The 26626-nt window shown below is 42.4% G+C and overlaps 1 protein-coding gene across 6 annotated transcripts in view; it reads right to left on the bottom strand.

Moving 5' to 3' along the window:
• The window catches only part of LOC135944818 (tyrosine-protein phosphatase Lar-like), a 139748-nt gene that overhangs the window by 68858 nt on the left and 44264 nt on the right, over window positions 1-26626 (bottom strand). For all 6 annotated transcript variants that reach the window (XM_065492053.1, XM_065492054.1, XM_065492056.1 and 3 more), the window contains exons 2-3: window positions 10794-10835; window positions 4989-5291 (exon numbers count right to left, since the gene is read on the bottom strand). In XM_065492053.1, coding sequence (XP_065348125.1) covers window positions 4989-5291; window positions 10794-10835 — 345 coding nt within the window. The remainder of the gene's footprint in view (window positions 1-4988; window positions 5292-10793; window positions 10836-26626) is intronic.

Genomic DNA, 26626 nt, shown 5'->3' with positions numbered 1-26626 from the left:
TTTGATAAGCTGAATAGCAAGTTGTTAATTAGAAAATATAATCAAGGATTAATTCATGCAAACTAATTGCTTAGTCAATTCAGCGGCGTAATCAGAGGGATGTTTATTCAATTTGCAGACAAACGCTCGCCGGCCAGTCAACGCATACTCATCAAATTGACGCAACAAGCTAATTTCACAGGGTTGGTTAAGCCAGCCTACTCGTGTGCCTGGCTTTCGCTTGAATAATAAATTCGCTAATGTGAACACGATGAGGTGATAAAAAATTAATTCGTCGGTGAGAAGCCGGGTGAGGGTATGCTCAGCCTCGGGAAGGAGTAAGACGAGACTGAAACTTTGGCAAACTTGCCGAAAGCTGCTAAGTCAAATGATTCCTGCGAGACTTGTGCACGCCAAGAACCCCTCTTTCCCTCCACACAGGCAAAACAAATTGCAGTAAGGACGAAATGAATCCAGCCAGCTTTTCCTAATGGAAATTGACGAGTAGAGCCACAAGCAGGTCCCAAAAGGGGCGCCTGCCAGTTGATTTTGATCGGCGGAAAGGGCCTGATTTGATCACAGATTAGAGAGCAAATTACTGCCTTGCCTCCTTGCCTCCATCGAATTTCTTGACTGATGTTTGTCGAGAAGTCTTCAGTCTCTTCCGGGAAAGCACTTTTAATCCCGAATAAAATTCAATTTGAACCAGGTTGCCGCTAAAAAAGCTCAACAGCATTTCATCATGTTATATGTTTTTTGATTAATTAGTTGAGGAGGTTCTTATTTTTATTGTGGAATGTGATTCTGTTCCATCCCGTCCGTTGTTGCATTAAATATTTCCCACTTTGTCAAAATGCCGCGTAGTCCAACGAGCAAATTAACGCCAGCGGGCTCGTGAAAAAAGTCGAGAGCAGCAGCAGCCTACGTGCGGACCAATTAAATATGCTGGCGGCTGTTTGACAACGCTCACGCTATGCCCTGAATTAGTCAATATATAACAAAATATTTTATGCTCATCAATTAGGTACACAGACACCAATATCCGATAGGGTGTCAGTGAGTCAGCAAATAAAAGAGTCACGGGCTCGCGTGTCACTCACTGTAGTCAGGACCATGAAAAAATAAAAAAAGCGATACAGCCCCATCAGCGTTCTCGAAAAAAGGGAGAATTTATCACGCTTGGTAACAAGAATAAAACCGCTCACACTTTTCTATGAAAATACTCAGCCGATTTGGTTGGCTGATTACAACATAACGATCCAAAAATATTCACACTAAGAGAAAGGACTTCAGAGGCCACAGGTGTTCTCCCGTTCGGCGAGCCACATAACAGTTTGACCAATTTATTATTCATTAGAGGACACGGTGAGTACGTGAAATTAGTCGCCTCGCTCTGCACGCTGCGTAGAGTGAGCGGTATAAGAGAGGGAGAATTGATTTAGGTAGCAAAAATAATATTTTCACATCATTTCCTTCTTCTCGGTTCGGCAGCTGAAAAGCGCCGTCGGGTGGAGAGAGCAAACAGCAGAACGCAAAGGACGCCCTTCCAAGTTTGGTTTATTAGAGAACGCTCAGGCAAAGTGAGTATAAAAGAGTGCTCACGACGTTAATTTGCTACTCCGCAGTGCAAAAAGATAAAATTTCCCTCTGTGCGCTATCAAAGTCAGAGCTAATATTAAATTGATAGCAAACTCTATATATATTTCCCAAAAGTTCTTTGTTGACTGAAAGTTATATAATATTATATTATGTCTCTTGTGTTTGGTTCTCATTAGATGAGACTGAAGAGCAAAGAATATCGAAAACTTTCATTTTCAACTGTGTCAGAAATTGAGAGCCATACGCATACAGAACTTAATTGGAAACGAGAGGCTACTGAAAAACTGGAGGATTGTTTTATTCTGGTGAGTTTTTTTTAATATTCAGTTCATTAAAAAACATTCCCTTTTCGAATTATTGCCAGAATTATTTTGTATACATAATGCTACAATTATGATAAGCCGAAGAGAACAATTAAATGAAATCGAAAGCTTTTCCTCTTGAACATAATAAACATAAGCATCAGCAAAGACAAAATGTCCTGCTCGTTTCCCTAATTGGGCTAATTGATTTGAAAAGCGTGCATGACAGTGATTTGAGCCATTGATGGCATAGAGTCACAGTCTTCATTTTTTATTCCAATCCATGCTGATTCACAGTTTCAGAGCTGAAGGAAAACATTTCATTCTCATGGGATACTTGCATGCAACTTAAATGCATCGTCTAGGACGGTGAATACTAAAACGTCTTTTTATTATTATGCAAGACGCATGGATAATGATAAAATACGTGCATGTATATATATTTATTCAGAAATGGCTGGCTCGCTCATCTGCTGTGTGTGTTATACTAAAAGACGCATTAACGCAAAAAGCTTTTCGCGCTGAAAAAAATAGTGTGGAGAGGCATTACACGCAAGCTGGAGGAAAACCTTTCTTTGTTTTATGGGTCAGACGGGAATCAAACTACTCAAGTTGGCCTTTTTCATCCGGCTGGCTTTCTCTTTAGTATGTATATAAACGCGGCCATCATCAAAAAGTGTGGCGTGTGCTGCTGCTGAGTTTGTGTTATGTGCGCGCGTGTCATAAACACGGCGTTATTTGCAGCGGAAACTCCCCCGCTACCCCTCGAGTGTATTAACAATGAAAATTCCTTTCAGCTCACCCCACCTTTTTGCAATTCCCGAATTTCACGGAATTCGCTCGACGCGGCAATCAAAAGTAGTTAGACAACGCGGGCAACGCGAGTGCTCGACCGGTTGCATAAGCCGACACACGAGAAGCGCGCCGCCGAGCGGTCCAGGCCGACTCAACCCTAATTAAAAACAATGAGCAAAGGGTCTGGCTGAAACTAAACTTGTCCTCCGTCGCACTTGAGCCGTGAAAAGCTGCTAAACTTGGAGCAACTCCAGTGTCACTTGGATGGCTAAAGGGTTAGTTAAATTAGCGGAATAATTTGTTTGCCATCCAAAAATTACACGCACCGCGTAATTTGCCGCACTAGCGAATGTTTGCGGTTAACTACGTTTCAAGACAGAGTTGACACTTGCAAACGATTGATTGCCCCAAAATAAAAATAATTTTATGCTAATCCTTTTTACATCTGAAACATTATAACTATACATAGTTGTTGCGTTCTTGATGTCAAGAACTTCATCCTCGTTTATCAAAGAGAAAAAACTAAATTATCCAGTGCGACCTAGTTCATGAGAAGAAATAATACAATTTTAGTACCTCAAAAGTTTCACAATAATAAAAATTATGTAATGAATTTTACCATCTAAACCATTTTTTTTTTATTTCTTTCATACACATTCAAATAAGAGCAGAATGAAATAAAATCATTAAACTGATGAGCACTCTCAATAATGCATAAAATATCAAATAGAAACTAAAATCAACTGACAGGAAGATAAATTAAAAAGTCGAAATAACACATTAAAATGAAGATGAACACAAGGCAAGAGTCGAGACAACATGGATACATTGAATTAGGAATACGAAGATATAAATCATTTGCGTGTCAGATTAACATGTGACGGTGGAACACTATTCCTGCGGATGATAGTGCGCTTTGAGTGTTAAGTTTCAATTCACGCTGCATAACATTTTGATGCTTTAATTAAAAATTCTTGGGCAGGTGGATTAAGGCTGCAGCGACGGCAGCTTCAAATTAAAGGTGAAACGACTAGGAATAAATAACCAACGCGCTCTTTCATTCGCTATGCCACCGTCGTCTCGCAAACAAAAGCAACAGAAGGCAGGCAGGCAGCCTTTAATTCCCGGAGGGCGCTGACATATCAGCTTTCAATGATGGCAAAAGTGAGAAAAGCCTCGTAGCTGTATATAATACGTTTTGCGCGCAGCTTTATTTTTTAATTGCTTTGGTGAATGCGACACTACGCTTCTTCTTTCAACCAAATCAGAGCGCCGTCTCTTTTGTCATGTCCGACTTTCAGTTAAACTGTTGCATAGCACTGAGCCATCAAGTAATGAGGAATGCTAACAATTGTTTCCCCGCGACCGTTCCTGATCTCGTTCTCATTGTTTTTCCTTTTGATTGCAAAGAGAGGCAGGAAAGCTCTTGAAGCAACGCGTTGAGTAAGACACTCGTAAAACTCCCGAGACTACGAGATGGTGCGCGCCAGAATATGGAAGTAGCGAGGCGAACGCCCACCTGCTCCTCCGGGAATAATTTCCTCAAGTTACCTCGCTCGCTCAGCCCGAGAGCAGAGAACGAAAGAACGGCGGCTTCGGGTCCACTTTTCTCTAATCACTCGCGCGCTAGCTCGCTTGCTCGCTCTCCTTTTACTATTATTAAGAGGAAAGGAAAGACGCGCAGTAAAAGCCAAAACGAGCAATTTTTGTGATAACCTATGTCTAAAGCTTCGAATGCTAATATCTTTGTTTTGTTTTCTTTGCTTTCAGTCAACTTGTCTTTGTCTGAGAGATGAAAGCGATTTGAAATGAAATTCTGGCACTCTTATTATAAGAGATTTCTATACAAAGTTTAAATTAAACGAGATTGTACATTTTTAAGTGTTTGCCTCGAAAAACTTACAGTAGCATTAAAAATATTATCAGCACTGTCAATTACAACAATTCAATACTACAATTTATTTGCAAATCACGAGTCATGAAGCTTTTAAAGAAACGCATTCTGGCGAGTTTCATGCTTGACAACTCATCCGAATTTTATCGGTATTTTACTCTAGTTTTACGTACATCTATTTTAATTAGTATTTGTGCGATAGCGTAAGATCGCAGCACAGTAGCAGCTCTAAAAAAGTAAGGTGGTCATTGGCTACAAAGGTAACTTCCAAAAGCCCTGTAAAGAGGTAAAGTGGCGGATTTTTAGCCTGCACAACAGATGTAAAGAACATGACATGTGATCAATCGGCCTAAGCGTTCAACGCACGAAATCGATTTTTTCCTAACTGAAATATGAGAACGCAAAGCTGTTCTACTCACATTCATAAACGGAGAGGACGGCTTCGGCGGTGACGGCGTCGCCAACGTCGTTCATGGCAACGCACTCGTAGGTGGCCTCGTCCCTTCCGGCGCGCACTGGCTCGATTCTGAGCAGGGCGCCGCCTCCAGGTGGAGGGAACTCGATGACTTGGTACCTTGCGGGCAGGGGGCCGACCAGCCGCTTGGTGTTTTTGCGCCAAATGACCTGCGGCGCAGGGTCGCCCTCGGCGCGACATAGTAGCGACGCCACGCCACCCGCTTTTACTTGCTGGTTGCGAGGACGCACGGTGATATGTACAGGATCTGAAATCAGTTTTAAAAGGCGTCTGAGCTTTTGATTAGATTAAATTGCATTGCGGAAGGGACCTTCACATTGTGCTGAATGTCGTTAAAATCATGCGGTATCATAGTTTCATCTTCTAGGGTAGAACAAAAAAATTATTCGGATTGACTTTTTGGCTGTTGAACGTCAATGCAGTTAAGAATATAAGCAAAACAGTAGATCATAATGTGATCTATTCACGGTGCATACTATTAAAACAACTAAAAACAACTTTTTATGAATTTTATGACAATGGAAGAAAACTTAAAACCATCATGGCAATCATCGTTAAGCTCTTTAAACTGTTAGAATATTTTTGGATTAATTTCCTGTCACCCATCAAGTTATGCTATCATGATACTGACTTCCAGAGTATTCCAGCTACTCCTACCCTATATATTGTATACTTACAATTAGAAATTTACAAAATATTGTCAATTTTGTTTTGTTGTTACTTTGAAGTGAAATAAACATATCTCTTATTCTTTTTTTAGGGAGACTTAGATTGTGCATTAATTGATATAAAATTTTTATTGAAAATTCAACTGTTTTTACTTCCTTTTGTGACACACATGTTCTACTAAGCCAGCCATGTTGGTGCTACTCCCGCGTGGCTGGCAGGAATGCGATCAATTTCAATGCAAATTCAATTGCTTTCTGAGAAGCTAGCCTGATTGAATGTTTCATCAAGCAATTGCGCTCGGCGGTCGGCGCACGTGCCTTCAATTTATTCCTGCAGCAAAAAGCAAGCGAGCCATCCCTGGCAAGCGGGGCGTGCATTGTATGTGTGTGTGTGTGTGTGTGTGTGTGTGTGTGTGTGTGTGTGTGTGTGTGTGTGTGTGTGTGTGTGTGTGTGTGTGTGTGTGTGTGTGTGTGTGTGTGTGTGTGTGTGTGTGTGTGTGTGTGTGTGTGTGTGTGTGTGTGTGTGTGTGTGTGTGTGTGTGTGTGTGTGTGTGTGTGTGTGTGTGTGTGTGTACAAGGCAGGGCTGCTGTGCAAGCAAGCAATCATGTCTTCATCCTTTTTGCCGCCGCTGCCTCGCTTCTCCATTATACAAGAAGTGCATTAAGTGCGCGACCTATAAAAATGCTGCAATATCTAGAGACTGGAAATAAGCTGTAACGTGTTGTGTTCTATAGTTTGCATATTTATTCACGGCGCGCGGTTGCTTCCTTACCCAGGATGAGAGCAGATGTTAAGTGGCTCCTGCGATCTGCATCTTTTTCCTCTGGGACTTTTCATTATCGATTTGACGCAAGAGCAGCTCACTCTTGAATTAGATTTCATTGTTGGTCGTTCAAACAACTTTTACTGTTTGTTCGCTCAAAGTTTGCTATGAAGATATTATGTTTTTGTCTCAGAATAAAAGCCAATTTTATACATGAATCAGTATTTCTTGGGTAGCGGCGGTCTGCCGGTGCTCGTTGGGGCAGATCAGGCCGAAGAGTTTAAAGTAGAGATTTGCAATCAACAATTCACGATGAGAAAATTTTATCTTGAATTTTTTAAGGCTGATTCTACTCGAATCCATTTTGTGTTCTTGGCCAAAAATGCCATGGTTTTGGAATGGTTTAGTCATTATGTATAATTAGCCTAACTTAAATAAAGATATGGTACATATTTTAAACCGTTTTGAGCCATGAGATGCAGTCACAAATTTATTAGTCAAGCTTTTCGAGAACGAGCCAGTGAACGTGAGGAATGGCTTTTACGCCTAAATCGCTTTTTATCGAGTTGCCGGGCGCGAAGAGAGCAATTTCGCAAATGGCTGCTTCTTTGATGTGCACGAATGCCGCCTGCAATTAAATAAACACGCTTTTTGTTATTCGCCGCCGCCGCCGCCTTCGCCGCATACACATACGCAAACAACGCCAACTCGGCGATGCGTTAAAGCAATTTGCGTAATTATTTCGCATGGTTGGCTGCGCGAGCACACGATGGAATCATAACAGCGAAAAAGCGAATAACGCAAAGAAATGCGCGTGTCCGCTGTGGCCCGCATTTTTTGTCACTCATTCAATTTGCATAACAACGAGCGCTTCTTGTGGCTGACCAACATTCATGAAATTTACTAAAATGTTAAAAAACAGATGTTGTGCGTAGCAAAACAATTATTTGTTTAAATGGCTTATAGGAAGAAAAAGTATAAGCATCTAAAAGGAAAATGATTTCAGGTGTTTTCCTGTGCGAGAACGTGAGATAAATTTTGTCAACAATAATATTACTTGATAAGCTATTCATTCTTTACGTTAATATATTTGAATAGTCATTTAAAATAATTAATCGTTAAATTAAATTCCTCCAGAATGCTTTTTATGTGGTTTAAGGGAAATATTAAGATAACCTTGCAACAGCAGAGCAATTATGCAACCTTTGATTTGTGAACAACTTCAAAAATAGAAATAAATATTTTAAACCTTTAAACGGTTTTAAGCATTATATATGCATCACTATACTTTTTGAGCTGGATATCATAAATGAGCATGTCTAAATTCAATGAAATTTGTTTTTCGATGATTTATCAGACATGAATATGCTGTATTAGGTTTCGCCATAAATTTTTAACCTCTATAAACCAGCCTCGCAAGTGTGTCGATTTCTGCTAAAGCACTGGCCGCGTATCGAAGAAACGCTTTTGAGCGAATGTTGATACAAAAGTCGTTGTTGAATCGTACAAAGCAAGAGGGGTCGGCGACGAGGTCAGCAGGGTTCTTTTTGTGTCGGCGGGAGACGTGACGGTGTGGACAAAGCGAGCCGCTGACCTAGCACCCATTGGCGTATTTTTGCCTCGCGCACAACAGGTTCGGCAGATCGATTATTTCTATATCGCGGTGGGCGAAAGAGGGTGAAAAAGAGTTTTGAATGCGACGCCAACGTTGGATTAAACGCCTGTAATTCAAGTCGAGGGTGAAAAACTCGGTTTCGTCTTGACGCCTTCTAGGTGGAAAAGATATTTTTGTTGGCGTTTATTTTTGCCACCGAGACTCTCCTGCTTTCATTCATTTGCCTTTACTTGCCGCGTCGGCTGATGAGCTTCTATAATAATATTCCCAGAGGGGAAGTCTTATCGTCGGCCAATAATCTCGAACTAATCAGCAGAAGGGAAAGCAAATTCAATTAGCGTTCGCGGATTGTATTTTCGCATGATTCGAAGCAAGCGGTTGGTTTCGGAGGAAATTTTATCAAGGAGATCGAATTCCATTCAAATGGAAAGTCAATAATATCTTTAACCAGAGCAACGCAGAACACACCGTACCGTTAATTTTCGTTTCATTGCTAACCAATGACGCAAAAGCGAACAAACGACACAAAGGTAGCGAAATATATCATGGTGAAAAACAATGGGCCAGGTTTGGTGGAACACATGTGCGAAACAAAAGGGGAAATAACGCGATTCGCATTAATTCGTTTCCCGTTTTCGAATACGTCTGATTCAATATTTTTCTCTTTTTCAGTGGAGAGAATGAACAAGGGTTTCAATGCGAAAAATATTCTTTTCTGAGCTCGCATCGTTTTTTAATTTTAAATGTTTTTTAATTTTAAGCTCAAAACAAAAATTGACGCCTTATAGGTCAGAAAAAAAAACAATGAGAAACAATTCATTTAACAGAGTTTTTCTGGACCTCTGACTTGTATGTTAAGAACCGCCAAATGGAAGGAACTAGACGAGTTAAGCAAAGCAACAAAGATAGTGTGAAATAAGCAAGGTCGAAAGTTTGAAAAGTTAGCCGTCTCCACTTAATGAAATAATTCAGTCCGAAAGGCAACACATGCGACCGTCGGGTGGACGGACCAGGCGGGAAGCAAAGGGGTTGCAGCCCGGCGACTGGCGACAAGCTGCTTTGGCACAAAAGAAGGGCATCCGCTGCAATTACCGTTGCTTGTTTTAGCAACAATGCCGGCGGAATTGCATGAATGCATGTGAATGGCCCTTGTGCGCCGGTCGAGCGGCCGGCCGGCCAGGACCGAGCCACAGCTCCAGGCCACACTGCACAAAGCAGCCTCAGCGCAGGAGAATGGATCATAAAAAGGCTCGCTCGCCGCTGGCTGACCCCCGCTCGCCTTTCTCTTTATTTTGTGCGGTGTGTGCGCAATTACCGCTGGCTTTGATTAAATTTTGATGCACGTGTGTTTGTGTGTGTACGGCGTGGAACAAGGAGTGCCTTCTTCCCCGCAGAGACAAAAAAGGTCGAGATCTTGTTAAATCCCAATTTGTCCTTGTTAAATTTGAATGCTTCAAATTAAGGGTCTTATGCGTAGCTCTTGATAAAAAAAAACAACTGAATGCAAGTAGAGAATTTAATATAAACAGCGTGTTCGAACAAAAAACTGTAAAGAGTTAAAGAAATGAGGCCTTGTAGCTATCAAAATAATGGGACATAATTGTTCATGATTACGCAAAACAAAGACGTGAAATCAGATAACAGTTTGTGAGGTGACAGCGGATAGAAGATAAAAAACGACGGTCGTTATTTCAATTAGCTCCACGTTTCCAAGGAACTCCGGAAAACAAATAAAAGTTACCATCATTTTTCGCGTACCACAGCACAAAGTGTTCCGTAATGACCGTCACATGCATAAACACACACCAACGACAAGTTGAATCCGTGTTTGCAGGGGCTAAATGTGTGTATGTGTGTGTGTGTGTGTGTGTGTGTTGGCAGAGCAAGCCAGATTTATTGTACAGCGCCCGGTGCACCGACATGCCGTGTTTAATGTTAAAATGCCCGTGCACGGTCGCATTATAAAAATGAAGCCGGTTATTAATCACCCGGGCGATTAACTTGTAATTAAAGCCAAATGGCCCGCGCCAGCTCTCCCCATTGCGTCCAGCTTGCCAGACGATTATTCGTGACTCTCCTTTGCTATTAACTTGCGCCCTGTCATTTTGTCGGGAAGTATTTGGGTTGCTGCATTACGTTTTAGCTTGACTTAATGGACTTCTTGTTTTAAGAAGAGGTTATTTGGTTGTGGAATATTTCGTGAAACCTCAAACACTTTGATTCGACCTGAACCGCTTACGTATTCTTACAGTTCAGATGAATAATTGAGTGAAAAATTTTAAAGTTTGTTTCTAACTGAAGTTGCAATATGTCAAACCATCTATACTTATTTCCGTTGATACTTTATATTAAAGCAAAAAAAAATTAAAATATTTCAGGTGCCTGCGATATGATTTTGCCAAAAGCTACTTTGTGAAATGTAATAGGGCAACTTATTTTAAATAATCAAGATTTGGCTGTTTCATTGCACAGATTTTTTGTGTCAAATTTTTTAGTTTTAAAAACCAACATTTCATCGAATAAAAATTCATTTATTTTACCAAATTTACTTCAACTGTTATCTTACTTTAAATGGGCAAACTGCCTCTAGTAAAAGGGGTGTATAGAAATAAATTACGTATTCAATGATTCTGGGGTCGCTTTACCGCTTCTTCGGAGTGGCAGGTTGCTTGATCGTAAGATAGAAAGAAATTGATACTCACGTGACACGTATTGCACGAAAGGGAAGACATTCAGGTCGGTGCCTGCAACACAGAGAGATAAAAGTAATGAGAAAGCCGCCAACGTAGGAGTCATTTGAGAAGTGCACACAAATCAATAAACAAAAGGAGTGAGACAGAGAATATATAAAGTTTCGAGCGTGCGTGTTTGGCTGACATCATCAGCGCAGCTAGTAACAAGTGAAAATTCACTCCAAAAACTTTGGATTGCGTTTTTTCCTGTTCTTCCCTCGCGCCCGACACACTCAAACTTTTAAATAATATGCAGTGTGCCACTTGTACACTCTCTCGCACAAACACACACGCGTTGAGAATTGCAGGCGGCGGGTGCGAGGCGGCGGCGCAACAATAAAAACAAACTCGCGCGCTTGCTGGCTGCCAAGTGACTTCCAAACTAATTTCCTGCCGAGCTGCTGCTAAAAATAATTCACTTTTTGTAGTTATTGTTTAAAGCCAAAACACCGCCTTCCTCTGCGCGATCGATTTTTCATTTTATACAACAACTTGCAATTTAATATTTTTCTCTTTAGCTTGGTAAATCATTAATAGTAATTAACAATTATTAGATCAAAGAATTTTTTTAAAAAGGTGAGAGTTATTTGTAAAAAATACATACTCTGCTCCATTCAAATATTGACCGTTTTGAAAAGTGTTCGTGTGTTTTAAAAATTCTTAATTTTATTTTTATTTTTTGGCTACTATCCTTTTATTTTGTTCAAACATTTTGACACAACATTAACGTGGCAAACAGAAAAGCACTAAACCAATTTCGAATCGAACCTTTAATATAAAAATAGGAGATAAAACTTTCATTGCGAGGAGAAATCAATTTGGAAGAGGTGGCCAATAACCGTATCTTGGCGTCAGCATTATTCAAATTTATGCGGTGCAATATCAGCCAAAATGTGGGCCAGGTGAGAAACGTCTGATCGGAACGCGTGTAAATGTGACGGAAGCAGGCCGGAAAAAAGGGCATTTGCATGTGCCTGCCACTCGCTGATCAAATAATAAGAAGACAGAGCAGCCGGCGCCTCCCCACGCCATCGGCAGCCCATCTTGAATATTTTAATACCTGACGAACAGTCAAATCAGACACAATCAAATTTAGCCCTCCGCCCTGCACTGGCACGTTGGAGTGTGGAGGGGGACCAAAGAGAGGGATTTTTTCGGATAAAACAGTACCTGTTTTCCCAGCGATTTATTTCCCCCTCTTTGCGTCGTTAATGTAGATTTATTTGCGTGACTTAAAAAGGTAGCCGAGGGACGCTCTCGCTATTATTTTATATCAAAGGCTCCTGATCAGGATTTATCCCCGCGCGAGAAGCCTCTTTTTATTCGCAAAGAGGGGCTACTTCTCAATTTGAATGATCGGCCAGGCCAAAAGCCGCTCTTTCAATACGTCAATGCGTGATGTTAAAGCTCGGAGAGGAGGATTTCGCCCTGGATTTACTTGCGGCCCCAAAGGCCAGTGAATAAAAATAAACTCGTCCGCTTTTGGGAATAAAAAATAATGCTTTCATTTATGGTTTCTAAGAAAAACACGAACTTATTTAGCAAAAAAATTAAAGTAGGTTTAGAGATAAAAAAAATCATTTTATTACCAGGAACAGAGGTATTTTTGCTAAATCAAAATGGGTTTAATTTTGATGCTGAGCCACATGAAATTCACAATAAAAGCGTTTGTTTAATTTAAAGAATCCCTGAAGTGTATGTTTGTCTACATGCTGTGTTAAAAGTTGAATAAATTGTTGAAAATGCGATACAATTATGTTTGAACAAACAGAATTACCTCCTGCCAGATCAAACAATAATTTTTAATTGAAAATGGCGTAATAATGCACTTCAGACGGCCTGAAGTTTTGGAATTTCTAAATTCAGTGTACAAATTGAATACAAAAATCCTGGCGACCCTATATGTGCTGTTAAAACGAAACGGAGGGACGAAAAATCAATTACAAAGTTGTCCATTTTGACTTCTCCCAGGGTAGTTGTAAAAGTCGCAATTGAAGGGCGATATTTCGAGGCAGCGGGCGGCCGAACAGGGAGATTTGGTGGTTGACCACAGTTAATGATATACTCGCATTTCATTGCGCCATTGAGCAGCGGCCGGATTCGCAACACGTAAAAACGTAACGCGCAAGCAGTGAAAAAGGGCGGAGAGAGAGAAAAAAAGAGCAGAAAGGGTGCAAGCCCCATATGTATCCCTCACACGTAGACTCGGACAGTTAGACCGAGAAAAACGAGTACGCCGCTTTTTCCGCTCAAAACTCCTCGGTTTCATTTATCAATCTTTTTCTCTTGCACTAACATGTAAAACTTTTTTTGGCAAAATTGAAATCAAAACTTAAGTTTAGTTGATAAACATGTTCAGGGAAAACCGGAGCCCGTGTGCCCGTTTTCCCGCAATAATGTGAGCTGAAATAATTGCCAGCAGTCATTCAAAGTGTTTTGTAGCAAGCAACAATTAAAAAGCAAAACAAAAATGGGGGACCGGCAGACACGCCTATATCCCCCTCGTTGCCTCTCACTCAGATAAAAACAATTTATATGCCTGTTGGCCGCTGTCTGAGTGAGAGATTTGACGGTAATTTGTATTCCGGGCGCGGTTGCCACTCGGGACGAGTTATCGAATTTTTGCTCCGCCTGCCGGGAAATAGTAATTAAAGTAGGCGTGCTGACTGAAATTTTTAATTGGCAATGTGCACTATCGAAAATAAAATTCGGGGTTTTAAATATTAATAATATCCAAAAGCTGCATTCGTATGAGTTCTGATTAGATTAGTAACTCCTGTTTCACATTTATATTTAGGTTCAAAAATTAAATTGCCAGTTTCATCAATTTTGCTAATTTAGCATTTTTTTTGCGAGGGTGTTTTTTGTCAATGTTAAATCACCCCTCAGCGGTAAAATTTAAGCTTTGTGTTGAAATAAATTTTTACTTCATGGAATCAATTAAAAATGATATTTGAAAAGTAGCCCAAGGCAATGAAACGAGCTTTCATGCTGGCTGTTATTTTCGCAAAAAGTCGTTGCTTTCATAGTGGATCGAGTTGAGAAGGCAGCGCAAAAATCGGTTGCCTCCATTAGCGTGGGCTGAATCGCAGGTGTACCGCATGATATGACAGCAGACACATCAGCCCCAGCGGAACTAATGCAGTGCGACACTCGCCGCTCTGGCAGCTGGCGGTCCTTCCCTACAGCTGGCCAACTTTATAACTTGCAATAATGTATAAATCAAATTTGACGTAGCTGAATTCAAATTTATCTCACCCTTTTCCGGCAGCATCAAAACAACTCCGGGCACAGATCAATACTTTTCTGCTGTGGCTTCAAGAGGAAAATACTTTCATTTTGTTTTTCATTTTCACTGATTCTACATTGGGCTACTGATATGTTAACAAATACAGTGTCTGTGGTATATACTAAGAACAAATGGATTTTAATTTGTTTTGTCTTTCTTGTTAGCAAATGAGAATAAACTTCAGGTGTGGAAAATAATTTTGATTTATTTGCTTTTTATTCGGGTATATATATTAGGAATATAGTTGAATTGGCAAAATACATTTTTGTAGCATTTTAGGGATCAAAAAAGCAAGGAATAATAAATAAAGTGAGCATCGGAATAAGTTAAATGGTTTTTGTTTCTGAATTTCTTTAATATTTTACTAAAGAATATCTCATAATTGCTGCATCCCGCAGTGGCTATAATTAAAAGCTGGCTTTTTTAATTTTCAGTTCAACAAGCTAACTTGTTTTGCTTCAATACCCATGGAATTTAGCCAGGAGCAGGCCGAAGGCGAAAAAGAGGCGCAGGTTGGTAATCGGGCAGGCAGGCGCCCAGCGCTTTGCATAAGTTAGAGTTCCGCAGGGGCTCGTAACAAAACACGTCTTCTTTTGCTTGTGCTCTCCTGCAAAGCGCGACTCGAATTTTTCATTATCCTGCCTCCTCTATGCGCAGACTGGGCCGTCGCTTATTTTAATTAAAATGCACGCACCAAGAGGTAGAGAGCAAGCGCTCATCTTGAATTCTTTGTCGATGGCGCAAAAAATCATCTCCTGCCATCTGCAAAAATTAATCTCCCACGCACGCCCGCACGAGTTTTGAGGATCACTGGAAATTCAGTTGAAGCGAATTATACTCTTGCCTGAGAAGTCAATTGCTTTATTTAGTTTTATCAGGGAGGAAGTTTTGTCTGAGCCAATATAGTGCCAATTACATTAGCAACACGAAGCGCTCTTTTTAACACAAATAAGGAAATTTAGACCACTAACAGTGTTTGTGACAGTTTTAACAAAAAATTAATTTAATTAGCAGTTAAGATATATTTCTTTGAAACATCATCCAAGTAATAACAGTTTTTTATCTTATTCAACCGTGAGAGTAAGCTCTAATTTCTCTAAAACTAAATATTACGCTCATATAAATGTAGTATATAGAATTATGCATTATACGGCTTTCAACTAGTTTAGTTTTCAAGAATTTCAGAACAAAAACGTAGTGTTTAATAGTTTAATCATGAAAATGTTATTTAAGTTCTTCGTTTTAATATGTGGACAAAAGAGGAACGTTTATAATTCTTTCATATCAAAGGTAATTGGTTTCAAATGGAAAAAACATATTTAATTGCTAGCAGATTTCACTTTGATGATTTTAACTTTTGAAAGACTCCTTAGAGGGTGTCGGATTTTTATTATTCCATAAACAGAAAATCCCAAAGAAGAGAATCTAAAAGAAGAGATTCAGAGGATGACATTTTTAAGGAATCTCTGCCTTCGACGCATTTGGCATTCGTTAGCTTTGAGACTGTCATTTTGCAAACCAATCCAATCGCGGCGGGGTTGCGAGACAATCTGCACGATGGATCGTCTAGCTAGGAACAGCGTCTGCAGGAAATTGAGACAATTATCCAGGCGGAGGAGGAAGGCGCGAGCGGCTGCAGCGGCGTTAACACTCTTTCCTCCCTTTTTCGCCATGTAATGTGCACATCATTTCGTGTTGCTCACATTTGCCGTTAATGAGAGTTGCTTTGTTTTTTAAAGTCTGCGCAGTGCCGACGATGACGCGCGTATTTAAATAATAGCATTAACTGGCCCATAAAGCAGCACAATTAAAAACTTTTTCTTGCTCTCTTTGCTCTCGTAAATTTTTCCGACGGCCTGCTGTGTACAATTTACACTGCAAGACTTAAGAAAGCGAATTTAGTCTAAGCTCCAGCTCTCTGCTCTTCTTTTTTGAGATTTTGGAAGGGTAGCAGCACCCAAGAAGGGCACGCCTGCGACATATTCTGCGTTCGTTAGTTGTTTTTACGCAACTGACTTCTCGATTTTAGTGCTAGATCTTCATTTGTTAACAACAAGTTACCATGTTCTTCTGAGTTTGTGGTAAGGAACCTGACTTTTAGCCTGGTGTCTAGGTGCTGGTGCGATAATTCGCTCCCTCTCTGCGTCCCTGCGTGTCGCTTATGAATAGAAGGAGGTGGCAAAGTACACACATTGTTGGGACAGCGTTCTCGCAAACTCGGGGCTGCCACCACCGAGTTGTAATCAAGGTTGTGTACTGTGTGTGTCACATGGATACGCTGCGTGTGCTGCAGCCGCTTCTAATATAACACAACGCTCTCACACAGCACGCCGAAGCTTTTGCCATGTCATTACACTGCTCTCCGCTCACATTGCGATTCGAGAAAACTAGGTGAATATCACAATTGTGTCGGTGTGTTTTCTTGAAAGAGAATTGAAGGATTCTTGTATTCGCAAGATCGGGAATTCAGCCGCACTCACGAAATTATATATAAAATTTTTCTATGGTGGTGTGTCGTGGTGACACTGATAGCCATTACTTTAAAATCTGTGTGCATTTAGTTTCAAAATTAAGTTTACTGTGGGCTGACAGGGCTACTCTGCCCCAAATCAGCACATATCCATAAAGTAATGAGACAATTATGTAGGAACAACATTTGGAAAGAAGTAATGATCATGATGGTTACTTGAGATTATTGCTTCTTCAATTTTCTTCTTACATTTAAGAAGTTGAAGCATTATTCATAGTATAAACAATTCAGACAAAAAGTTAATTTTAATATAATTTCCCTATTTATATTCTCTTGAAAAATATTTTCATCGCCTATCACATAAGTGTAACATTAACTCATCAAATTAAGAGATTAGAAATGTCAACAAGGCCAGCGGAAGACCGAAGTTAACTCAATTCAAATATACTACTTAACATTACGTCAAATACGGCCTTGAAACACTTTAAAATTCACCCAAAAAACCCTGTTTGCTAATATATGAATAATTTTCGCATGATAATTTAGGAAACTATCATATTGGATTTTCTGAGAGCACCAGCATCGCTTTTAATTTGTTGAAATGATGGAAGGGAATGTCTATAGGGAAACATTTATTTTGTAACGCTGCTTGCACACTACACGTTTTTCAGCGAAACATGCTCGATTACTTGATAAATTATTTTGTAAGAACCAAGGACTTTTAAGCCAGACAAAAGGCTTCTTTTTCACGATACTAAACTGCCACTAATTTATTTTGGATTTTAATGATCACATTTAGAAAATGGATTGGGGCACCGGGGACGTAAACCTAAAATTCCCTTTGCTGGCTCTATGTTATTTTATTAACCTATCTCTTTATGCCACTCTAATTGAAGGGCAAAAAGAGCTGGTCGCTCATGAGCCAGGGCTACGGGTAGAAGCCAGAACTGTTCAAGCTGGAGCAGCTATAGAGAAAACGACTTATAGACGCTTCATAGAAAAAATTTTGCAATTTGAATTTTCCACGGCTACAGTAGGAGTGACGTATCCTGATCACTGCTTGACTTACTCTTGACATTTCGTTCCGCAATTTGCTTTCACAACACATACGGCTAATCCCTCTCCTCAAATGCAAAGACATTCCTGTCAATCGAGCAAAACCACTAGCTGTTGAATAGATCAACCGGGGTGATGAAATGTGCGCACAGCGAGCGAGCCTTGTATTGTTTAACCCACTTCTAGGGAGCATCCACTGCGCTTTTGCAAAAATAAAATTGGGAAGCCTGTTCACTCTGCACAGATTGATCTTGTCCCTCGTCGTGTGTGTCACATCAGTGAAATGAGCACTGCCGGCGGAGGCCTCTTCATCAAAAGGAGCAGCACAGAGACATGTTTGACACACATTTTATATGCCCTCGCCGCCCGTCTATGTACGTACATACAGGGGGCTGCAGACATGTGCCTCTCGTGTCGCGTCATGAATTTTCCAGTTCATATTAGTCATCCATCCATATGTATCCATACGAGCGCGGCAGGCGAGTTCTTTTGCGCCACACCGAGTGATTTGCATTAGCCTCCTTTTGAAGCCGAGCCCCCAGCGAGTCCAAGTCGGCAAGCTGCTATTTCAATATGAAAAGACTTGAGCAAAAAATAATCTCGGGATTACTCAGGGCGGAGAAATAAGAGGAGCGAGCGCATCTATCGACTCTTTCGAGACACCCAGTGCATCTCAAAAGTGCCATTCAAAAGAAACTTGGCATTGGCAGCCGCGCTGGCGTAAATTCCGTCAATACGCCGAGGGTGGCAAAATGCGGAGGATTTAGGGGAGCTACCAGAATAAGTATAGCGTAAAATCGTTACCAAAAATACGTCTATTGATCACAAGCTAGACAAGCAATACATTTTGCACCAACTGGCATGAATAACAAAATTATATTAAACTTCCAACAATAATTCAAAGAAAATCTAATTCTTCGGTTATTGATCATTTGGAGTATTTACAGGAGTTTGTAGGTCAATTTGAAACCGTATTCAAATTCACACGCATTAGAATTCCAAACAGATTTGCTTCTGCAAGAGATTAAGAAGGAAAAGCATGAACCAGCTTTTCCCTCGCTGCAAAGTGGGAACAATCAATTTAACGGCGTTCTCCGCGGAGATTCAATATTATCGCAATTGGAAATTTTGCAGCGTAGCCTTTATCCGACGGTAAGCAGCAGAAAGGGGGTGATCGGGTGGAGCCTTTTATGCTGGTGCAAATCAATTGCTCATGCATTATGCATTGCGGATATATCTGTGCTGGCGTGATGTAATGTATTGCCGGCGGTACAATACGTAATCATAATTCAATCGCGGGGTGAATTATTAAAAAACAGCGATGCACGCGGATCGGACGTGCTCCAGCAAGGTGAGACGATCGAGTGGAATGAGTAATGGCCGCTGCATGTGTATGCAGATCGATGCGTCTGAAACACCTTAAGGCTCGTATATTTGACGGGGAGCAGGCGGGGGCGGCCGCCAGCCACTATTTCATTCACTCACTTGCATTTTTCCTGCTGCCTAGCAGTTATTAATATTATTCATGGACTCAAATTATAGTACCAACACATTCATATTCTGCCCCGTACTATGTAGAGGGTCGATTCGCCGCGATAAAACGCGTGGCAGAGATTTATTAATCGCGCGATACCCATCTCCTCGCTGCTTTTTGGCTCTTTCATATGCCCCTCTAAACAAACTCATAATTTTACTTGTTTTGGAATCAAATCAGTTTTGAAACGAAGGGCGTGGGTAATATAAAAAAAATGATAGTTTAACATGCCCAAAAGAGAAGGAACGATAGTTAATCGACCTCCCTTTTTTAGAGCGTAAAAAAACACATGAAACTTACTTTATTCTTGCTAAAGTCGATAAAATAAATTCATAGTAAGAACGGGCAACTATACGAGCAGGTAAACGGCAATTTCTCGCCAGAATAAAATTAAGTAAAAATATAAAAAAATAATCTGCAAAAGAAATTAGTGCTCAGAGCCTTAGGAAATTTTTGTGCTTCTGATGTATCATGCCTAGAAGATTAAAAACAAAAACTATGTGAAAAATAAAGAGTAAAAATAAAAGCACGTGAAAATATTTAAGGCAATACAAATTCTAGCTGAATACGTTACTAATTTTCTATTCCTCAATATTACCTACAGATTATAATAATGCAGTTGGTCAGGCATTTCATTCCAAAAATTCCCTTGCGCCGGATAAATTCGGAATGATTATATTATATCTCACATGGACTTTTGATGAGAATTTTAGCAGAGTTCCTAGTGTACTATTTTCTTGCACAGATACCACTACGTTACGTACCTATGTGGCTGTTGCATAAATACCTAGAATGAATTGTTTCGTACGGAAAATTGCAATGAAATATGCTCTTGAGAGCTGTGTATCGCGGGTGAGCGAGTGTCGTGCATACTGTGACTGTTGCGGGATTTTACCTTCGGTGCTGCGGTGCAGCCGACTTTGCGGCACCTGCATTAGAAGGAGGTGGTGCGGTGGTTAGTGGGCGGGTGGCAGCGCTGAGGGTGTTTCAGGCCGAAATAAAACGCCAATAATGGCACCCCTGGTAGCTCGTTTATCTTCGTTACCTCTGCTGGAGGCCTTATGTACCTTGCTTGCTTGTGCAGCAGCTAGAGCGGTGTAACGTATGCTATGGCAAGCGACGCGGCTTGTTTCCAAACAAACTTCCTCTCTTTTTTTGCGCAAGCTTCGCCGGCCTCTTTGCTTTTGTGCATGCACTCCGCCACCTGCACTGCACAAACCTCTTAAACACACTGCCACCTGATCTCAAAATTCATACTCGGCCTGCAAGTTGCACTACGGAAGAGCTTGAGAGCAGCAAGAGAACGGCATGTGAGGATGGGAATGAAAGGATATAGTTTCCATAAGTTTTTGTATAAGTTGGCTCAATCTTATATTTTCGCTGGTTAATTTGATTAAAAAATCACTTGCAGACCTTGCAGAGAAAATAGTTAAATCATCTTGAGATATTTTCAAATTAAATGTTATCTATTTTCTCAAAATTGAAAAAATATTGAGAAAATGTCCTAATCTATATGCGTACTGAAAGTTTGTGATTTAATAGCCAAAGAATGATAAAAGAATTTCAAAAGAATAAACCAAGACAGTTGAAAGCTATCAAAATCCCGTTGAATGTTCGTTAAAAATATTATCATTCTCTACATCTGTTCTAGATTTAGATCACGTAACTCCTGACCTAGAACCAAGCAATTTTTGCTGTTCGCAGAAATCAGTGAGACGACGAAAGTTTGTGTTCGCTGAGCTTTCGTATAAATGATTGCAAAGTCCCGGCTGGCAGGCAGACAGTTGGACGGGAGCTGCGGCCTTTCCTCTTAGATTAAACTGTGCATTCATTTCCCTGGAAGCAAAACGGAACAAGTCCCTCGGCACAAACAAATCACGAGAGCAGAGGCCACTTGGCGTATTAATCCGGCATCGCCAAAGAGAAAAATGCGCATGGAAGAGGCGGACAAGCAAATTTTTACGCCGCAAGACATAGGAAAGTAAAACGAGCTTAAGTCATTTCAATGAGAACACGCTCGAGAAAGTCGCGCGCGAGCTTCCGCGGAAAAGATGAAAATCTTGGAGGAGAACAGGGAAAATAGAAAAGGCGGCTCGCGTGCTCGTGCGGCCAAAAGTCGTAAAGGGATGATTGCGGAGAGCCGAAAGGAGAATTGGCCGTAAAGCGGCAAAATAAATAATAGAGGAATTCATTTGTGGTTTTAATAAGGCGCGAGAAAGGTCAGGCGGACGATAAAAAAATCCATTTCGAGCGGTTGTTATCAGAGAAATCCTTTTCATAAAGCCCGCCAGAGTTAATTAAGCCTCTCCACTGACAAAACTCGAATTTCACATTATTCCCGTTAGCATAAAGATCAACACGAGTTGTCGAAAATTAATTATCAGCGTTTATTGTTGTTTTCTGGCTTGGACGGCGAGCCAGAGCTGCTTTTCGAGTGGGTGTTGCATATTATCGTTCCTGCCGATCACCATCCTCTTCGACCTGCGCGCGCCTGCTATTAAATGAATTATTTTACCTGATAAGTAGCACGCAGGTCATTAGTCAAAGCACGAAAGCATCGCGAATGCTTTCAAAATGAGTCCACCTATGTTATTCCATCCACCAGAGCAACTGAATGAGCCTTTTGCATTGGCAAATTAAAATCTATGACTAGTTTAAACTCCCTCTTTCAATGATCTGTTATTTTAACCGACTCCCATTTCCATTTGATTCGGAATAAAGCAAACATTTAGTTACGTGAATGGGTGGTATTTTAAATTGAAAATGGTGTTTGCAATTTTATGAAATTAATTAGATTGGATCAGGCGAAAGTACAGTATAAAATAATTGAAATGAGGCAGAAATTCATCCACAGGAAAACTAAATTTATTCACAGAAGTAAAAATATAAGTAATGGGAATAGTTTGTAGCGATATTTAATACTTCTATACAGGTAAAGTTAAACTCGTGCTATTTCAGCCGAAAAATATCATTAGAATCGAGAAAGCTGTCGTGCGCAGGTAGAGTAATTAATTTGCCCAACGGAGTGCGTGGTCTGCTTGCCTTGATTCATCGTACCAAGCAAAGGCTTTAGTGCAAATAGCTAAATCCACAGTGCCGTCTACAGCCACGCGAGCAATCTGAGGTAGTGCGCTCTTTGAAACACGAGATGAAATTCAAATACGTGCAACGCACTTAAATACACTCACGAGACGTGTATGGGCTTTTTCAAAAGCTCAACCGTTAAAAATATTGCAAACGTTCATTTTGTTCATAGTTAATATTTGGAAATTGAAAAAATTGTATTTGTTATTTTGTTTTTCAAATAAAACCCAACTAGAGAGAAAAATACATTCATTAAAATGTTACAGTTAACCAAACTGTTTTTGCGTGCTACCGAGTGCGCACACACGCGCAGAGTCGTTGTGCATTAATATAAGCCATCTGATGAAATGTAAATAGCGAGAGATAGACGCTGCAATGTCTGTGCTGAATAAAAGCGGCCTTTTGCGGCTTTGGCGTAATGCAGCTCAATTCTAATTCGGCTGGCATCTGCTCGCTTAAATTATTCCGTTCGCACTGCTCAAGTGCAATTTATTGCACAAGCCGAGTACGCAAACACGGTACAGTGCAGGCGATTAGCGCGAAAAAGCAGCCGCAGCTTTGCGGCGGATGTATGCATATCCCAGCCCTTTATTTTTAATCAGCTTGCGTTTCTGTCATTCAAGATTCACGTGCTGCAACGCTCGTATGTATCCAGAGCAACTTGCATAATGTCAAGTTAATTTGCATTCAAGTGACAGCAAAACCAAAAAGACAAAAATCAAGCAGGTATTTTGCCAGGAAGTGTGAATTAAGTGCAGAAACTTGTGATAAAATGGCCGTAAAAACGAACTATTTTCTAATTTAAATTTTCATCTTCCAAATTTGGTTTCTGATTTTAATGGCGAGCTGATGTAGCTTTTTTAATATAACAAACTCAAATCATTTTAATGGGCACTTCTCTTTAAAATTCAAATTAGAGACTGTTTCTGACTGTTTCTTTTAAAATCTTTTTTATTTTCGTGGAGAGTAAAGCTTTCTTGTGCGTCTAAACAATTCAATTTTGAGATCTGCCTTTTCCCCGGTACCTCCATTCTATCTCGCTCCTGCAGGCGTGTCGAGCTTTTTCAGTTTGGAGCACAGACCGGCACTTCCATCACGCTAATGTAATTTTCGGGAAGCCCGGCCAAGCAGGCAGCCCACAAGATTCCAGCAGCAAAGTTACCGACCAGTCTGAGAAAGTGCTAAATATTATTACGTACACTTCCATCTATGTAAGCAAATTATAATTTTGTTTGATGCAAAATTTGACCCAACAAACTACCTTTCCACAAACGGTACAAACAACGAAAGTTTTTGCGGGTAGGAGTATAATTTGAAAATATAGGCTCTTTGATATAAGGTACAAGTCTACAAAATATCGCAAAAATATGTATAACAAAATATCCATAAGTGTATAAAATTATTTAGTTCATCAAGACTTAACTAGAATATGGTTATTTCACCCCCCCCCCCCTATACGTCTCGACTTTTTCCGCGCGACCGAGGATTCGCCCCCCGGCAACTCCGGGGTGCACGGCCGCCTCGAGTTGCGGGCGTCCCCGTGACGTGCGGCAACCCTAGGGAGCGAGGCCACCTCGAGTTCGGGGCGTCCCCGTGACAGGTGGCAACCCTAGGGTGCGCGGCCGCCTCGACTTCGAGTGGTCCCCGTGGCGTGCGGCAACCTTTGGGAGCGCGGCCGACTTAAGTTGGGTCCGGCCGTGTGGTGTCTGGCAACCCTAGAGTGGTCGGCCGCCTTGAGTTCGGGCAGTCTCTACGGCGTGTGGCAACCCTAGGGTTCACGGCTGCTTGGGGTTTGGGCCTTCCCAATGGCGTGTGGCAACCCTAGGAGTCTTTGCCGCATTGAGTTTGGCCATCACTATAGCGTGTGGCAACCCTATGAAGCGCGGCCAACTTAAGTTGTGGCCGGTCCTGTGGTGTCTGGCAACGCTAGAGTACGCGACCGCCTTTAGTTTTGGTCGTCCCGATGTTGTCTGGCAACCCTAAGAGGCGTGGAAGACTTAAGTGTTAGGCGTCTGACGGGAGAGTGGCAACCCTAGGGTGGGCGGCCGCCTTGATTTTTGGGAGTCCCTACAGCGTGTGGCAACCCTATAGTGGTCGGCCGCCTTGAGTTCAGGCAGTCTCTACGGCGTGTGGCAACCCTAGGGTTGGCGGCCACATTGAGTTTTGGCAACCTCTATGACATGTGGCAACCCTAGGAGGCGTGACAGACTTAAGTGTTAGGCGTCTGATGGGAGAGTGGCAACCCTAGGGGGGCAACTGACTCCAGTTGGGGGTGGCTACGAGGATGCGGCCGCCCGACTCGGGTGCCAGACAAAACTTATTGGCAAACTCTGGGGTTATGGCAACCCTATCGGCGCGGCCGTTCCCGAAGCCACCCCCGGGAGCGGCGACTTCGGGGCCCCGCCGCGCCCCTTTCCCGCAATTTCCGACTCCGGTTCTCCGTGCTCGCCTCGGCCGCCTCCACCACCTTCGCGAATCTCGCGCCGATCCCATGAATCGCCCCGCGGGTGCCCCTCGTTCGCGGGGCTTCCGAGCGCCCCTCGGACGACGCCGGGCTCCCGCGACGACGGCGCCCGACTCCGCGACCCGCGCGCCGCGGCCCGCGCGAACTTCGGCCCGATCGGCGCGGCCGTTCCGCGGCCACCCCCGGGAGCGGCGACTTCGGGGCCCCGTCGCGCCCCTTTCCCGCGCCCGGCGACCCCGGATCCCTATGCACGTCTTGCTCGCCTCGGCCGTCTCTTCCACCACCGCGAATTTCGCGCCGATCCGACGACCCTCCCCGCGGGCGCCCCTCGTTCGCGGGGCTCCCGGGCGCCCCGCGGACTGTTGCGGGGCGAACGCGCCCGCGCGGCGGCCACCCGGGTCGCCGCCGGTGCCGCCCGCCGAATCGCGGCCCGATCGGCGCTGCCGTTCCGCGGCCGCCCCCGGGAGCGGCGACTTCGGGGCCCCGCCGCGCCCCCTTCCCGCGCCCGGCGACCCCGGGTCCCTATGCTCGTCCGGCTCGCCTCGGCCGCCTCCGGCGCCCCCGCGAATCTCGCGCCGATCCGCCGACCCGCCCCGCGCGTCTGCCTCCTTCGCGGGGCTCCCGGGGGCCCCGCGGACTTTTGCGGGGCGAACGCGCCCGCGCGGCGGTTTTCGGAGCGTGCCCCGGAGCCGCCCACCGAATTCGGGCCCGATCGTTAGACGAAAGTTTTTTCGGGGGTGGTTTTCACCCCCTTCGGGGCGCGTCACGCCCGCGCCCCCATTCGCGAAAACGCTCGCGGGGACCTCCCCGGCAATCCTACGTCGCTAACAAAAATTCGAATTTTTCGATTTTTATTGTTTTTTTAATATATAGTAGGAAACGTTCACTCTCTATATTTTGGTTTAAAAATAAGCCTGCAACGTCCCAGAGTGACTTTAGTCATAAATTGTCAGCGGAACGCAATATCCAGGGGACAGAAAGTCAGAGCAGCAGGTAGGCGAGGATTGCTGCATGGAATCCAGCTGCGATGTGAATTATGCTTTGTTGTCTCATAAATACGACGTGCCTTTAATAAATATATATTGAGCTCACGGGGCGCTCCCACATATATCTAATTAAAAAAACTTTCCGTCCTTAATATAAAAAACTCCCTCCGCGGAGCAACTTTTTGGCATCGGCTGTGTGTATGTGTGTTGGCCAAAAATAAATCCACAATCTTTTTATTGGCTTCTTTGTGCCGGGCCAGCGGCAGCCATAGCACACACACACACACAACTCGGTCTGCTCTGGCGGGATTTGAAAGAAAGGTCGGCCCTGTGCGAAAGCGATACAAGTTTTTATTGCCAGCTTTAATTTACTTCACGCCCCCGCCAAGCCGTGTTTTTGTTTCGCCTCTCGTGCTCTACTCAAAGTTTGCTCGCCCACTTTTTATTGCTGCTAATTGATTTTTTCATGTGGCACGCAGCGTCGAGATTGAAAACTAAAAGTGCCATGCGAGCGCGGCAGTAGCAGCCAAACTTTTAGCTCACCTGCCTCAGGCGGAAACTGTTTTATGAGCCGTTGAACATAACTGCGCAGTCTTTTATTTGCAGTAGAAGCCATCATGAAACGATTGCAATCAGAGTGTTCCCAAATGTCAATCAATAATTTTACAGGACACGAATTTTGAAATTTTCCAATGGAAAGGAAACTACTATATGAGGATGCTTTTAGTTTGTGGTATGGTTGAAGTTTTTTACGCGACAATTTTAAACATTTCCGGAAACTTGACAAAAACAACTATTAATAAAAAAAATAGTTAAAACAGGAAAAGAAAATTTGGCTAATTGACAATATTTGATAAGCCAAATCAATCGATTTTTATATACCACGAAATATTAAAATATCTCAACACGCCTCTGTATCT

The sequence above is a fragment of the Cloeon dipterum genome, chromosome 4, assembly GCF_949628265.1.
Source record: "Cloeon dipterum chromosome 4, ieCloDipt1.1, whole genome shotgun sequence".
Lineage (NCBI taxonomy): Eukaryota > Metazoa > Arthropoda > Insecta > Ephemeroptera > Baetidae > Cloeon > Cloeon dipterum.
The sequence above is the reverse complement of the archived record's forward strand: the minus strand, read 5'-3'. Positions and strand labels throughout refer to the sequence as shown.